Source organism: Diadema antillarum, unplaced genomic scaffold (genome assembly GCF_040938485.1).
Source record: "Diadema antillarum isolate AM-2024a unplaced genomic scaffold, OU_Dant_1.0 scf00000071, whole genome shotgun sequence".
NCBI classification, from domain to species: Eukaryota; Metazoa; Echinodermata; class Echinoidea; order Diadematoida; family Diadematidae; genus Diadema; species Diadema antillarum.
The window spans coordinates 382,963-400,541 of NW_027270960.1; the positions used below are offsets into that span (position 1 = coordinate 382,963).

Sequence of the window (17,579 nt, forward strand, 5' to 3'; positions counted from 1 at the left end):
TACATGTACTACTATGTCTTTGTATCAATTTGTTACATATGCTGTGTTGGCCTTGCTATGATTTTGTCCAAATTTCGTTGCTTGTAACTGTTTGCTTTTTGTCATTTTGCATTTCAAGGCCCGATAGAGACCCATGTAGAGGTCTAAGGCTTGGTAGTTAAAGGCAGAAATTAACAAATCCACAGTATCGCATTTGCTCTATTTGTGTGTGTGTGTGTGTGTGTGTGTGTGCGTGTGTGGGTGCAGTTAGAGACCCGAAGAATCCTCTAGGGATGAAAAGAAATGAAATGACTGAAATGAAATGAAATTAAGTGAAATTGAATTTATCCATCAAACAATAACATCGATAACAAACATGAAGTAGTCAAAAGTATTAAAAAAAAAACATTACAGTTGGTAAAAAGACACAAAAAACACCAAAAAATAGCAAACAGGCTAGTCAGAGCCAGTCCTTTCAATAATATAATTACATTAGTATTTGCTATATTTACAGAAGTAATGTTAGACATACATTGTACATATTTACAAGTTTTTATCGTGAATCATTCAGATATAATTCGATCAATACTTGGATTCAATTAGATATCATCAGTACACCACGGATGACGCTTGTGTGAGCCATGGACACATTGCAGACTATTTTAGAATGCTCGTCTTGTTCATTGTGCTTTCAATACAAAGTGAAAAGGTGCATTGCTCAGGCATTATTTCTATCCAGCAACTGACATGTGATGCAATCTTCGACCTTGGATTCATGGTCTCATACTTGCGACAGTTTGCTGATTGCGTGATGTCAAAGTTTGTTATTTCTTTCGACCTGTCAATCTTATTGCGAATCCTCACATAGTTGTCATGCAATTACGTTAAATTGGTGTTGCAAACTAATACATTTTTCTCTCATCATAATTGTTTTTTTCAAACACTTTTTCCTCTTTTTTTCGACACGTAATTTCCAGGGCAAATCATTTTTGTTGTTGTCGCATGAGCAAGCCCACAATTTAGATCTGCCGTATGTTGGTACAAAACTGAGTTCGGTTAGAGACATGCTCGCTTTAATGTGGCACCGATTCTGATATAAATCTGCTCTCATTTCCGGCTTCTGCGGTTTCATAATTATATAGATGTGATAATGCACGCAAAGCGATTTGGAAGAGAAAGGAAGTAACAGAATCCAAGGTGAGATCTTTCACCATTGGCATTGAAAAAAAAAAGAAACAACGAAATAACTAGAGCACGGTTTACAGACAATACAGTGTTCCTGTAGGGTATTTCCAGATAAAGGAGAGAAGATGAGTGAATTACAATAAAATTAATCGCGTTAATGTACAGTAGGATATTCCACCGGTAATCATTCAAATATGTCGCCATGAGTATTTCTAAGTGGGATGGGTGATTCAATGAGAGTTAGAAGAAACGTTGATTATCCACACCCCCATCAAACAAAACGAGTGGTCGGCCCTTTGCAGAAACTTGTGAACTTTGAATTTTTCTGATAATGTGAACAGATTCAGACGAAATTATGCACATCGTCTACTGGTCAGTGCTGGTCTTGATGAGTAGATTTGCGATGGCTTGTTCGTGACAGTTGCGTTGTCATGGTAACAGCAAAAAAGAAAAAGAAATCGGGAAAACGCTCGTCACCAAACAGCAGATAACTGAGATTCAAATGCAGTGATATTTTCACGTTCTTTGGCTGGTTAGTTACTTTAAACCTATACTATTTTAATTCGAATTCTGAATGGGGCACGGTGTATTTCCTTTGTTTTGTCTCTGTTTACCAATGTAATTGTGCAGTTAGTCTGTGCGCTTTTTACTGATTAAAGGTAACTGTATAATTTTAATGCGTTTTCCTAAACTTATGGGCAAGTTATCATGAAAAAATGGTAAGAACTTTATTTTGATATTTTTCAAAAAGAATAGAGAGCCGAATATATATATATAGCTACACGACTTTGTTACTCAAAACATCATAACTGATCCCTTTACATTAAGCAGAAAGAGTCAGAAACTTCCTTCTACGTATTGTATTACTAAATGGAAAGTTATACATCGCAATAATTTTACGACCTGCGAGTTGGGTCTTAGAAGAATGTAATCACAATGTCCCCACGCTCACGTGGTTTAAACCACTGGAGCGTGGGGACAATTGTCACGCTTCAATACGTCTTCTGATATTTACCGTATGTCGCAATTCCAGAGGAATCTGTATGATTTCGAATAGATAATGTTTTGTTTCTCTTACAGTTCTTCCGAAATTTCTTTTGGTCAACGTGTATAGTCATGGGAGTGACATGACGTGTGTAACAAAACAATGTGTATCTCAGGAGCGCTTCGTGCCTGAAAAAAACCCCACTGAAACAAAAAAGTATAATAGGAAGAACGATTGATTAGATTCTTGTAAAGCTTATCATGTCAGAGGTAAGGCAAAACACATTCACTGATCACAAAAATATAACCATTGGAATAGTGTGATCAGATGGTAATATTCATCAACAAAAAGTATTGTAGAAACAAACAACTTATCTTGTGTGTTCTGAGGTGAATAGTATTCTTTTCTAAACGCGTAGATTATGGGTGTGATGCTACCACGAAAGAGATGTAAAGAGGTCTTCGGTGTAAGTAGGGCCTACTAATTACATGTAGGCCTACGTTATAAATGCATGTGGTCCTTCACTTTATAATTGAACGCATCCCCTGGTGTTCATCTTCCCAGACAACAACACTTACAGAACATATCGAGAATGTATGCATCTAACGATTTCATGGGAAATGCATTTCACAGCACATATTTAGCTATCTTCTGCATTAGTAGCACTCGAAAACCAGAGGCTATAAATGAAAAAAAAAAAAAACAACAACAGAAAACCAACAACAACAAATGCATTATGTCTAACAAAACAGAATTATACATGATATCTAGCTTGGATGTACAACAGAATGCTACTAGCATAGAACATGGCCGTCGATTTATCAAAAATGAAAATCTATTTAAATGAAAATGCTAGAGAAATACGATGAGACCTACTTAAAAGCAAGCCTGTTAAGCGTAGGCCCTAGTAAAAATCGAGTGTAAAGAAGAAAAAAAGAGTATGGAGCACAAATACAACTTGGGACCACTCTACAGAAAAAAACAAACAAACAAACAAACAATAATACTCGGGGTATAGAAAATTCTTCTCAAATACAATTAAAGGAGAACAGAATAAATCACATCCTGCTGACAAATTAACGGTTGTTATGATACCAATATTGACATTAGTGTAAAAGTGCGATTGAGGCGTTCATAGAACTACATGTGTATATACATTAGGGTCCTCAGAAAATAAGGGGAAGTACTGGGAAAAAGAAAATTATCAAATAGAATGTTGATGAACTAGCATAAAAATGCTGTCTTGACTTACATTTATCGGATAATCCATTCTACAGTATACTGAATTCTGAAATCCCCATAGACTTAATACACAGGCCACCAGGTTCCCGTATGGAACGGGATAATAACGATATACAATTAACATTTGACTTCTGCGGGAGAGCGTTCCAGTATATAACAGCCCTGTATATACTTTTTTGTTTTTTGGATATTGTTTTTTTCCGAAGATTGTTCAAGTGCTTGGGAGGTGGTAAGCGTCACATTAGCGGGATGAATAATTATGGATAGATTTGTTGTTGTTTCTTTAACATAGTAGACAAACATCAGGAAGTTCATTGGGGGAAATTTGAACATGAAAATATCTATACTTTACTCTATTTAAACAGATGTGTCAATTTTAGAATTCTCTGTGTGTTTTTGTTTTGTTTTGTAAAAATCGTGTGAGTGAAATAAATACCCTGCATGGTTAACTACAGTATTCTGGTAGCGCGTTTTTGAAGAAGAAGCGAATCAATCAAAACATTGGATGAGGTACTCCGTACTAGAATGCCATGGTTGAGATTTCGGGAATTCATGTTTGAATATATAGTTTGTAGTATAATGTGAGTGGGAAAATAGTAGTGTGTCAGCTTGTTTGGGGTTTCTGTGTTCCTGGACAAAATGTGCTTTCGAAGTTGATGTGAGTTTTCCAGGATAAATCGCTATCGATGAGAAGTCCTAAAAACTTGGTGCTGTCGACCTGGATTAGATTGATGCCATTGATTTTTAAGTGGTCAGGAACAACTTGCAAGGAATTGCTGAATAGCTGAACGATACTTGAAATGTGTTTTATCAACATTGAATGATAAGGACGAAGTTATAGCCTTGTCTTTACTCTTCAATTACTGTGAAAATTCGGACAATAAAGGGGCATTTTTAGAGCAAAATAAACCAATGAAAATGTGCCTGATAAAATTATGTTTAGTTAGTTTCGAATTCGACCAACCAACTTAATTGGCTACTTAAAGCAAGATCACTAAACAAAAGTTAATAAAAGAGAACACATCCTCAGATGTGTTGTTAGTCAGAATTAGTACGAGTGCATAATTCATGTTTTCAAAACAAGTATGATATAATTATGTTCATAAACACACTGTATATCATAAAGTAAAGATGTAACAAATATTAAAACCTCTCAATGGTCTCCAATTTTTTTTTTTTTTTTACACAACATAAAATCCCATCAAAGACTTAATCTGGCATACCGTTAAATCTCCCGCCTTTTTAGCTCACCTGAGCCAAAGGCTCAAGTGAGCTATTGCGATCGTCCTTCGTCCGGCGTCCGTCGTGCGTCGTACTTTTTACATTTTCATCTTCTTCTTAAAAACCCCAAAACCGATTTTCACCAAACTTGGCAGGTAGCATCCCTAGGGGGTTAGGAACTCAATTTGTTAAAATGGGCACCATGCACCACCCAGGGGGAGGGGGTGGGGAGGGGTCCTAATGGGGCCTAAATTGTACATTTCATCTTCTTCTTGAGAACCCCATAACCCATTTTCACCAAACTTGGCAGGTAGCATCCCTAGGGGGTTAGGATCTCAGTTTGTTAAAATGGGCACCATGCCCCACCCAGGGGGCCCCCAGGGAGGCCAAAATCCCCCAAAATTAAGGAATCTTTAAAAATCTTCTCCTCTAGAACCAGTGAGTGATAGAGCTAAGTTAATACTATGACTTAGTACATTGATAACTGTAGTTTCAAGTTTGTTCTTGGCGGAATCAGGGGTACCCCCCCCCCCCCTTGGGACCCAGGGGAGGGGGTGGGGACGGGTTCTAATGGGGCCTAAATTGTACATTTTCATCTTCTTCTTGAGAAACCAACCGATTTTCACCAAACTTGGCAGGTAGTATCCCTAAGGGCATAGGATCTCAATCTGTTCAAATGGGCACCGTATCCCACCTGGAGGGCCCCAAGGGGCCCAAACCTCCCAAAATGAAGGAATCTTTAAAAATCTTCTCTAGAATCAGAAGTGATAGAGCTATGATAATACTATGAGTGAGTACATTAATGACTGTAGTTTCAAGTTTGTTCATAGCAGATCCAGGGGTGCCCCTCTTGGGGGCAGGGGGGAGGGGTGGGAAGGTCCAAATGGGGGCCTGAATTCTACATTTTCATCTTCTTCCTGAAAACCTCATGATGGATTTTCATCAAACTTGACAGGTAGCATCCCTAGGGGGTTAGGATCTCAATTTATCAAAATGGGCCCCTCCCAGAGGGCCCCAGGGGGCGCCAATCCCCCCAAATTAAGGAATCTTAAAAAAATTTTGGCCCTTATTGTACATTTTATCTACTTCTTGAGAATGCCTGGTCAAATTTTTGTAGAACTGTGAATAATTTAGATTAGTGACTGCATGAATGGTGAACTTGCGATACTCAGGTGAGCGCTAGACCCGCGGGTCTCTTGTTGTTTTTAGAATATGACGGTGTCTCATATTATGGAGTATAGGCCCTACATTAACATTTATTCGGAAATGGTTGTTAAGTCAGCGAAGAAAGAGCAAAACGATCGGGAGAAAAAAAAAAGGAGCTGAACATCAATCGTGACAAACGCTTTGCAGTCAACAACCTGCCCTTTTTCATATTTTTGGAAAGTTTGGGTTTCAAAATATCTCAAACCTCCGCTTCTCTAAAGCCATTACGAACACTAATGGGATTGTATGTTTGCAGTCAAGATAACGCCCAAGTATGTGTTTTATTTGAACTGTCTCATATATTGGAGAATTTCACCATGCTGATTGGCGCTCGGAAACGTATCATAATCTGCTCAGGTCAATGGGCTGCACTTACTGCAAATTACTTCCTAACCCTCTGATATGATGACTCGTTTGACGTAACGGGAAGTTCAGCGCGAGAAACGTCATGCCACGCGCGCCCTATTCTAGCCAAAAGATTCACATCGATCTATCAGGCAAAGAAGCACGATGAACTGATCTTCCATCTCACAGACGAGTATCACTCTCGTGCCTAATGTGTCGGGGGTACGGCAGGCCACACGTTGAATTTTCGGACTTTTATGACTAAGCGGTCCTCTTGAAGGAAATCGGGAAATACCGTCGGTCTTGGCTATTGGATATTGCAGGCTGTGATCAGACGCCGACACTCGACTTTGTTTGTGAAACACATGGCCGAGGACTAGCTACTCATGATGAGAACACTGGAGAGAAAGAAGAAAATCTGCCGCAAGGAGTCCACGATTAACACATCGGGTCTCGTAAGTGACCATGTTTCGTTTTAGGCCCGACGTCACATTTTATTGCAAGTATTGTAGAATCCTTTTCAGTCCCTGCAGATTCAATGTTTACGCTTTTATACACTTATACTAATTTCATACATGGGATGAACCATATATGCCAATTGGTTTTGTAGTTGTTGTTTAGATCTATCAACTATTGCGAATTTCAAACTGTGCCATCAGTCAAAGTCTACAGACAATTATTGAGTGGATATTTTCTTTCTTATTTCAACTTCTTCCCTGCTTTTTCTGTATGTTTTTGCCAAATAAGGAAAAATTAATCGTCATGCCAACGTCATTCTACACAAAATTAAGAAATATTTACTTCGAATTAGGTGTGAATAGCAGATAATTCTGTGAACCTGATGGAATACAACAGGGAGAAGGAAATGATGAACTTCGATATTATTATTATGAACTTTGTGAATATACACCGATACAAAATAAGAATATACTAGATGAGGTCACTGTGATAGAAGTTCCACTCACCCAGAATGCGCCAACACAACGCCTTACTTGGTAGGTCACAGTGGCAGTGGCACATTATGGTAAAGTCTTAACAAGAGACAAGCAACGTATCGAGAAGGGGTGGGATGGGGTGGGGTGGGGAGGGGTGGGGTGGGGAGGGGGCACGGAGGATGAGGGCGTGGTAGCGACTGTCCGTGACGCGCGTTAATTAGCAGGCACTGAGGCTCGGAAGTGAATGAGTGCCGACACTTACTCATCTGTCAAGCAGTATGAATCATATCGACAGTGAATACTGATATCATTTTTTCAATTTTCATTACATTAATGTCTTAACTGAATTAATCGGCACATCACAACGGTTACGTCTGGCGAAGAAACCGATGATTCCTGAAAGTGAAAATGATTTTTAAATGGTTGCTCTTATACATGTGTCTGAGAGAACGGATGAATTCATTTGGATCTGCATATAGCTAAACTTTAATGGTTTTATTTTCTTCTCTCGCTTCGTGCATTTGAAAGAGGTCATACAGTGCACTGTGATTGCGGACATCAACATACAATTCAGCGAAATTATCACCTGTTCTTCACAGTATCACCCATGATAAATCTAAGTTGACATTAACGGAGTTTTAGACAAGAAAAAAAATAGGTGTGATGATCAACCAAATATCATCACATAGAAGATCACCATTAAAACTTGTAATTTTTTTCGGAAATTATGGCTGTGATGGGATTGATCAAATTGTAGGGCCTGGGGCGTTCGCCTTCTTAACCTGAATATTGACTTTTGGAAGAACAAAAGAGCTACAAGTGAATTGGGTAACATGACATTTGTCTGCACATGTGCGAGCTTTTAGCACAAAAAATACACGTAGGATAGAATCATTGTAATTGATTTACTTCATTACTTTTTTATTATGTACTCAGAATATGAGCTATTATGTTCGTATAATGAAAGGGCCTGACATTAAAAGCACGCTTAGTAAGGCATGTATGCGCAATGACGATAGCACCATAAAACACAGAGTGACTGACTGCACTCATTAAGGAGTACTTTTCACCCTACATGTGATACCAATATGCATTCAAGTGTCTATAGATGATCTTTAACGATGTCCACACTTAATTCACGTGTGTTCTTTATGAATTACATAGACCTAGCTGTCACTTAACCGTGTCTCCCCCGATTACCTCAAAATACAAGAGTGTAGTTTAAACCATGTTCTTTCTGATTTCTAAAGTGTTGTGATAAACCCATGATTTAGAGAAGATTTGATTTGGATTTTTTTTTAATCTGTCGCAACGCTGTAAATTTGTAGCCTATACATAATAGTTAATGCTTCAGCATGTAGTGACACCCGTCATCAAATGGCCAACCAGAGATTTAAGTATGATATAGTCAGAACTATACACCTCGAAAGAAACGTTGCATATAAGTATTATTCAGTTTAGTGAATATTGATATCAAAATGAGAGAGAGATAGAGCATGGTCATAATCAAACTTTTTCAAACAAAAATTAAAGTGCATGTTCATTAAAAAAACAAACAAAAAAATATCTGCCACATACCATGCCGTCCAAAAGCAATCCAGTCTTTTATTGGGTCCCAAATTCGAAGTAAATGCCTCAGAACAGAAAAGACAGAGCGAGTTATCGAGTAACTGACACGGACTATGTAGGATTTGTGTTTTTTTTTTTTTCGGTGAAGGAAAAGTACATTCCGACATTGTTTTAAGGCAGAACTACACTGCAGACTCGTGTATGCCAACATGTTATGGTTTGTATATAATTGTATACAGGTACAACACCAGAATGAGAAATGTGTTAGTTATCTAGTTTTATGAACAGAACTACAGGAAAGGTACATTTGACTTCTAACAAAGTGTCGTCAATATCAAGCTATACAATGTATTCAATGAGAAAATATTTGATACGAGAGAGAGAGAGAGAGAGAGAGAGAGAAGGGAGGGGGCAGTTTTAATCATTACTTCAATGGTCGTAAACCTAGATAACTTCTGGACAGTGATATGGGTATAGTTTGACAGTCAGAATCAGGTTTTGTTGTAGTTAATAGCTTAAATTGAAATCGTAGAAGAGACTGAATGAATAAAGCACATGTCAGTGACGGTTCATGCTATTTGTGATCATGTGTCGTGAATTCTGTATTCATGCAATATCGATGTGTTAGGAACGTTTGTGGGAACACAATGGGCAAACTACACGACAATTATTGACGTGTCCTCCTCACTTTATTTTCTTGCAATCAATATGGCGGTTACGCAGCTCACGGAAGAGACTCTGCAGGACAGGCGGATCAAGACAGACGAAAGGGAAAACTTCAGAAGGTGAGTAAAATACACGTCTGAAGGTAGTGTTGTTGTGAGTAATACTTGCAAATAGATGTCACATCAGAATACCGGGAGATGGAGGGAAGAAAATTGAACACTATCTGTGTGAAGGGTGCATGATACATTAATTGCTGTCTGGTTACAAAACACAATATGAAGGTTTCTCACAGTGTTTTATACAGTTAACACTGGTCATTGCCAAACTAGTGTGAGAAGTCTTAAATCTACTCCCTATAATCTTTCTAAAATCTTTCTAATTTTTTTTTTAATCGTGGTATATAACGACAGTGGAGAAAAGTCAATTAGGATGATATTTTGCTAACAAGTTTTAGCACACAAATCTAACAAGCGAGCTCTTTGAAGTTACGAGTTAGATTTACAGAAGTCACTGAGTTATGACATTAACAGTCAAAGGATGGTTAGAAACTGGTGATGATGATATCGTTTGGATCTGGGTAAAAAGAGAAATTACTTTGAAATGCATTATGTCTGATACCCCATAGTATGAATCATTCAATTAGATTTGGGACAAGAGATTGAGACGGTCTTTTGTCTTTGACTCCTAACAATCGGAACGCGCCGGGATTCCATATTCCTCTCCCACATTATATATAGGCGTATAGTGGTACAAAATCGCCTCCCATGGACCTCGCCACAGGAAAGACAATCATCGTCGTTGTTTGCGGTCACAAATAGACAAAATGAAAAAGTCCCACAGATAAACTGAGTTCCCCTCCGTGTAAGCAAGGAGGTATCAGAGAGTTCTCTCATACCTCCTTGGTACAAGCAAGTACTGTATGTCCTGGCGGAACAGGTAAATGATGTTAGGCCTTGGTTGTGATAACACAACAAATCGTTCGAAGTTATTGTTTTTAACAACGGAAAGTTGGAAAATGCGATAACTGCCATACCCTAAGAAACGAGAGATTGCATCGTTTAGAGTTCATCGTGTAATTAAAGCATGATTCCAACACAAAGAAAACGCGATTGTTATGGACACATGGGGCTGTTTGAGATGACTTTGTCAGTCAACAGTGCATTACAAACATAGGAAATATCGACAATGCAATCGCACGTTTCCTCTTGGCGGGCCATCCGTCGGTCACATTCCTTTTCTATTGGTGGGATGCTTTTCATCAACTCTTTGAATACAATCATTATTATATTCAGCTGATTAGTATTCAGACAATAGTTCCATGACCTCTTCTATGTCAGTTTCCTTTTCAACCGGTGAAATATATCTCACAATTATTGTTATCTCTCCTGACTCGAGTTCCATCAAGACCTGCATAATTTAGCCTTGCACACATTTAGGATAATGACACTGATTTCTTTTTATTCATATGAAGTGTGGAAAGAATGTTTACTTATACAGTATGTCCCAAAAAATATTACAAGCGGATTTTCGCACTGATAACACCCAATATGATTAAACTGTCCGAATGCTACCTCAGGGTCTTAAGATATAACATCTCAGCTCTAGTTTGCAGAAAACTCCATTCAGAGAAATGTGGATTCCTGTAAAGCATGTCACGAGTCTGATTCTTCCAAGTTTAGCACTTGGATGCTCTTGGAACTGCATATCAATGTGTAAACACAATAGACAGAACTTGGAGGGAAGAGATTCCTGACATGCTCTACGAAATTCCTCATTTCTCTTTGACCACGGAAGCAAATCGAATGTGGTTTCCTGTAAGATGTGGGCAATGAGTTATAGTTTCATACCCTGAAATTGTATTTGGATTGATTCACTATTTTAAAAGTTATCATTGCGAAGGGTCCCGTTGTAATTTTTTTTTTGATATATGGTATATAGCATTATAGTGACATGCATAACCGAGAACACTCATTCAAGAAATTATGTTCATTATGTGTGCTTTTAGAAATGGCTAGAAATACGTTTGCCTTTTGTGAAATGAGAATATACCCAGAAAAGAAGTGCACGGTTGTAACAAAATATGACACAAATATTACGTCCCTGTTTCACACACACACACACACACACACACACACACACACACACACACATACTCGTCTTAGACCTCCCTGATCTGAATGTGTAGCACAACGTCAGTCTTTTAAGAAAAGCTGCAGTCTCTCTCGTACTCTCTGAGATGCACCTGTCAAGTAATACCAGAAATGATTTAGCAGTAGTGAGTGAGTGCCAACACAAATAAATAAAGTACACAATATACTGTACCACATTACAGTAACATGATTGAAACTACAGGTCTTTCCATCACAAGATAACTCACTCAAGGGGAAAGCCTACTTTGATTATAAAAGCATGAAAATAATGATGAACAAGAGATTGGGGGAAAAAAGTTCACGAACTCGGATGAGTAAAGTCGAAGGGTCATCTGACGCGGAGTTTGTCATCAAGATTTATTTGGAACATCAGATCACTGTCATGTTACCTGCGGAAAATTCTAAGTTATCATTATTTTTCAGTTATCATTATTTTCTATAACTGAGCAGATATTAGATTTTATGAGGTCCCGTCCATTTCCAGCCTAACCGTTCACGATGGTGGTCTTCTGCGTTCAATTATCTCTCTCAGTTACAGGAAAAATATCTGCTGTACTGTATATTTATCTTATTTACGTGTTTTGTGTATGGATTATTAACTGCACAATAATATTGTTTATGCTTACCTCCATGTGAAATGATTTATTAACATATTAATTATTGCATTTGTTATTCTTTATATCTGAAATTTGTATTGAATTTGTGTTTGATTGAGTGCAGAAATAAACCAAACCAAATCAAAGATATAGTCGTGTATGTTTGTATGTGTCTTCACCACCATGAAATTACCCTGAGAGCAAACGAGTTTCCTTCCGTGATCGCAGTGGATGCCAAGGTAATTTAACAGCAGTAGCACGGCATGTGTTCCCTGTGCACTCTTTGGGGAACAAATAGGGACAAATTATTTTTTCTTTTCATGTTCCTCGTTTGTGGATAACAAAACTTCATGAAACTTCATGACGCCATGATAACAGTAAGGCCGCAGAAAACAGCAAAGCAAGTGAATCAAGAAAGTTAATAATTTTACCAGATTTAACTTTATTAACATAAACACACTTGTTTAGTTGTCTACGGCATATTTATAAAACTAAATTGCCTTTACAGTACTAAAGTTTTCATCGATGTGCGACTGCCAATGGGGGAAAAATGGAATGTGAAACTTACAGGGTTGCAGAATGCGAATAGTAATTAAGACAAGTTTAAATGAAATATATTTTGATTCCATGGTGGAAACTCTCTCTACTGGTAATCAAAGTGCCTTCTTTGTTGAATTCTTCACTTATTTGGCCAATCCCACTATTCATACATGCACCAAGGTTTATTTCCGTTGTCAGTTCATGTTCTGACTTAGAACCTAAAGTCCATTCATCAATTCCAAAATCGTTACCGTTGTTACTGGAGTGTTATTTCTTGATAATTCAAGTACCTTTGATCATAGTGATTTTATACAGTTTACAAATGTAGTATTAAAAAAGACAAAATCCGTAATAAACACACGACCAACTGCTGACAGAAGATTCAACTTGTACTAGTATATCATTTTATTTAACACAGACTGACAATATCCTTTTCCCAACATTTTCCCTAAAAATGAACAGAGGTGTATGTTGAGTGGGAGCCAAAAATATCTATGTGTCATCCCAAGTCACGATATGTTGTCTACCGGTAACAAAACGAGGGTCTCACTCCTCTCTCTCCGTCTCTCTCTCTCTCTATCTCTCTACTTGTTTTGCCATATTACTAGATTTTTCCCCATTGTTAATTTTTATCTGGTTGTTGTTGTTGTTGTTTGCGGGTTTGCGGGTTTGTGTTAACGGCTGTCGCGCTAGCAACAAGACGGTGTAGCATCGATTGTTAGGTAGTCTTGATCTCTGAAACTTGCATGACATAGGAGCGCGTTATGTAGTTGTGAGTTTGCTTTGTGACTACAGTATTTGGCGTTTTCTTCGACATCTATGCCATTCTTGAATTCTTTTCAGTATGCCATACAACTGATCTCATTATTTAATCATCTACATTGTTGTGACCTCTGACTGGCTTAAGCCTCTCTCTACCCGTGCTGAAGAACCTACAATTAGCGCACGTTTGGGATCAAAGAGGGAGGAATGGACAGTCGTTCTATTATAAGTGCTCTGAAGAGACCATTGCAATTTGAGCTTAATATGTTCAGAATATTTGCCCAATGGATCCATCTGCACTGTTTTTAAAAGTAAATATGTCATTCATACCGTAAAGTTTTTCATGCAATTCATTGCTTCTGGGCCTTTTGGCTAAGATCATGTGTAGTGTCATGTGTATCGTAAGTGTCACTTATCTAAAATGATCTTAATCATTTTCTGAATCCTTGAAATGTAATTATGATCACGTGTCATGCAATGACGAAGTAAAATTGCCAGGTACCTGCGAAAGATACACTTGTTCTACGGTGTTGGAATGTGGCTCTGATGTGTCTTCAAAAGACAGAAGAACAAAACGCCCCTAGATCTGTGCAAGATAATGTTAAACTAATTTGTACACAGTAAATACGTTGGGAATGTCATCGTATATCTCTATATACGATGACATAGTTCATGACCCAAGAATAAAGAAGAGCAAGAGAGCTCTACAAATGCCATTTCTCAGACAGTCGATATTCATAAGTTGTATAGGAAAGTGCACTCAAACAAGAATTCATAGGGAAGAAACAAGGAGGTTAATGTTTTCGCTGCATTGATTCAAGACTATTACATATGCATGATAAAGATATTACATTTAGACCATACAAGGACGCAGCGTATGATTAGTCTGGGCATCAAAGGGGGTACGCAACGTTTCATTTAAAGAAGGAATACAGCCCAGATCATACGTTTGCACTGTGAAGTGCATCAGATTTAAGATGAAGAGAAATCGAAAGGAATATGACTGAATTTAAAATTTGTTGTAGAGCTGTGGAGCTCATGTATCACGGAATCGATGACTGAGATTTATGCAGTACTTTCACGATACGTTACGTGAGCAATGCCAATGTGCATCATTCATTTTCCAGTTATGCAAGTACTATACTGTTGTTTGTCTAGTTTTCACTATGTTTTTGTCATGGAAATGAAGTTGCCCTAAGGTCTACACCAATCATGTACTAATAGTCCCAAAGTCTGAATGAATTATCAAATATCAACTTGTGTATACGCTGCGAGCCACTTATACATTATAGTGGCAGGCTATATTTCAGATGCTTTCTTTGCCGCTGTTTTTTTTTTTCTTTCCGATATTTTTTCAGATATTCGCTTAGCGCGACATACATTCGACATATTAAATCATCTTCGATAGCCAATCAGTTCAACAGGTATGGTATAATGAGAGAAATACATGCTATTGTTTTACCACGCAAATTTTGACAGAGTTCCTTGATCGGAGCACAAACTCTTCCCCTCGTAAACATTGTCCAAATCGTGCCGAAGCTAGGATGACTCAATGAGTCACTGAGACAGCTTCAACTCATATCCGCCTGCCAATGACACGCACGGCAACTCCTGACGGTTTAAAAACTGCGAATCACGCAATGCCTAAGACTCATTAAACGTTCTGTTATAATAAACCATTGAAATATACTCGAAATTTCTAGATAGGTTTCCTCCTGGTCTGGTGTCATCATCTCGTGTAGTCAGGGCAAATACTCTTGACGTGTTATATACAGAATCATGTAGACACAGACATACGATTCTACACCGTCATCTACATTAAGCTTTAAATTGCATTACATGAAAGAGGGGTTGTATCGTGAAAACTCGACTTCGCTAATGCCATATACATGCATTCCGATACAATTCATAAATCGTCTGATGGAATTACGCTAATGCAATAAAATGTTGCAAGCAATGAGACTAAACACTGCACTGTAGACATCGTGTTGGCTCATGTACATTCTCTCTATTTACTGTCAACGAATTGTTATAGGTAGGTCTACTCTGGGCACATTTTGTCTGTCTGTGTCAAAAAGAATTTATCCGTGTGCTGGCTAAGAATAATTGTCATCGTTAATTATATGTATTGATCAAAGCAAATACAAGAACACGACACGAACTCAGATTACTTCATTATTATGTTACGGCATATGGCATATTGTTTCTTTTTATAAATGCGAAAACTATACTTAGAAATAGCTAATTGTCATGATCTGTGTACAAACAAAAACGTGCTGAGGAACAATGTTGATGCATACAAGCATATAATAGAATTCATTCAGTCATCTTCGAATGTATTGTTTGATTACATTGACATGTTGAGCTCCACATTCATTGTATGGAAAAACATAATCATGTATTTTTGCAAAATTGCAGGCTACCATTCAGAGGTACATGATGAAATATATTCTGCAGCGTCACGTTCCATAAGGTTGACTTGCATTCCTTCGGAAAATCGACAGCAATTTCAGACTTACAGCGGGATTTCGCTATATTGAGAGATGACCGTCAGCTGTTTACACAAATCCATTCTCAAATTACGCGGAAACACCATATTTATGTTCCTAGACAATTTACATTGCACAGAGGGAACTCCTTGCGAAGAAACTACCAGTGTATAACTGAACGAAGGAAAATTGTTATATTGCAACGTATAAGTATCTCTGGTGTAAAAAAAAAAAAAAAAAACTAAATCGTCCTGAATTAAAGGTAAGAGCCTAATACAATATACTCAATATGCATATTGAGCACATTGTTCAATGTGATGTCTACTATTTGGAAAAAAAAAATGATGGCTGTTTTATGAAATACAAACATTGCATTTTCAGTTTTGCTTACAGCCTAAAGTGAGATTACATAAACCGTATATCATTATTTTTCAAGTGACGTATTCCATTTGTAGGACTATTTCCAATTATATTTATTTGTATTTGAAGTGCATATTTCTTTGGTGTAATAATGCATTATTTGACATTGTTGATGATTGTTTTACATTGATATAGCTGATTCTGGGTGCATGCACTGGTCGGGGAGGAAGGCCTCGAGCCTCGGTGATTCAGTTTGCCTTTTCACCACATCCCTTATATCATGTAATTAGATTTTCTATTTGTATTTTATGTTGAAATTCCAAATAAATGATGATGATGATTAAGATGATGAAGATGATGACGCAAATAATGATAATAGTAATAATGATAGCAATAATAAAATTGGAGAGGGGGTAATAATTCTTATAAAATAAGCCTTGTGCAGACGTATGTACAATATACTTGGATATTTTCCCTTTCCCTTGTTAACAAGGAAAGGAATTGGATACTAAAGTAGTCCAAACATTAGACTCGCTATGATGGTAATACACCCCTATAAAAAAGAGCTAGCAAACAGAATTCAAAGATTAACAAAATGAATTAATCCTGAAGGATAAAAGCAGTGGCAACAAAACTTAATATCAAAGGGGCTTAATTAAAGGTAAAAGCCTCATATGATATGATCAGTGTGATACATGCATTAATTGGGGGAATAATCAGTTTTACTAGATACACATTGTGCAAACGTATGGACTACTTGATCTTTTTTAATGCCTCCGCCACGAAGTGTCGCCGGAGACATAATGTTTTCGAGTTGTCCGTCCGTCCGTCCGTAATTAATTTTGTGTACGGCGTAACTTAAGAACCGTAAGAGGTATCCAAATGAAACTTGGCATAATGTGTGTATGAGTGGACGAAGTTGTGCCTATCAACTCTTGGTCGCACATGCTTAAGGTCAAAGGTCAAGATCAAATTCTTAAAATTTCATTGTTTCATCCATAGCTATGAAATGCGTCACGGTTTTTTTTCCTGAAACTGTAGTGCATACATGCATTACCAGATCAAGATTTTTTGGAGGCCATGGGGTGAAAGGTCAAGTGCAAATACCAAAATGTCACTTTTTTCCCTCCATATCTCGGAAATGGGTCAAGATATCTTCATGAAACTTGGCATATATGTGTACGAGTGGACGAAATTGTACCCATCAACTTTTGACTTCACATGATCAAGGTCAAAGGTCAAGGTCAAATTAAAATTTCACTATTTCATGCAAACCTATGTAATGTCTCCTGTTTTTTCTTGAAATGTAGTGGATACATGCATTACGAGATGAATATTACCTAGGGAAA

The 17,579-nt window shown here is 37.6% G+C and overlaps 1 protein-coding gene across 1 annotated transcript in view; it reads left to right on the forward strand.

Annotated features, from left to right (window-relative positions):
• The first annotated feature begins 6,490 nt into the window (after nt 1–6,490).
• The window catches only part of LOC139716870 (protein TAMALIN-like), a 45,986-nt gene continuing 34,897 nt past the window's right edge, over nt 6,491–17,579 (forward strand). Inside the window, exons 1-2 of the mRNA XM_071628397.1 lie at nt 6,491–6,618; nt 9,391–9,452. Of these exons, the coding sequence (XP_071484498.1) occupies nt 6,550–6,618; nt 9,391–9,452 (131 nt within the window). The 5' untranslated portion in view covers nt 6,491–6,549. The remainder of the gene's footprint in view (nt 6,619–9,390; nt 9,453–17,579) is intronic.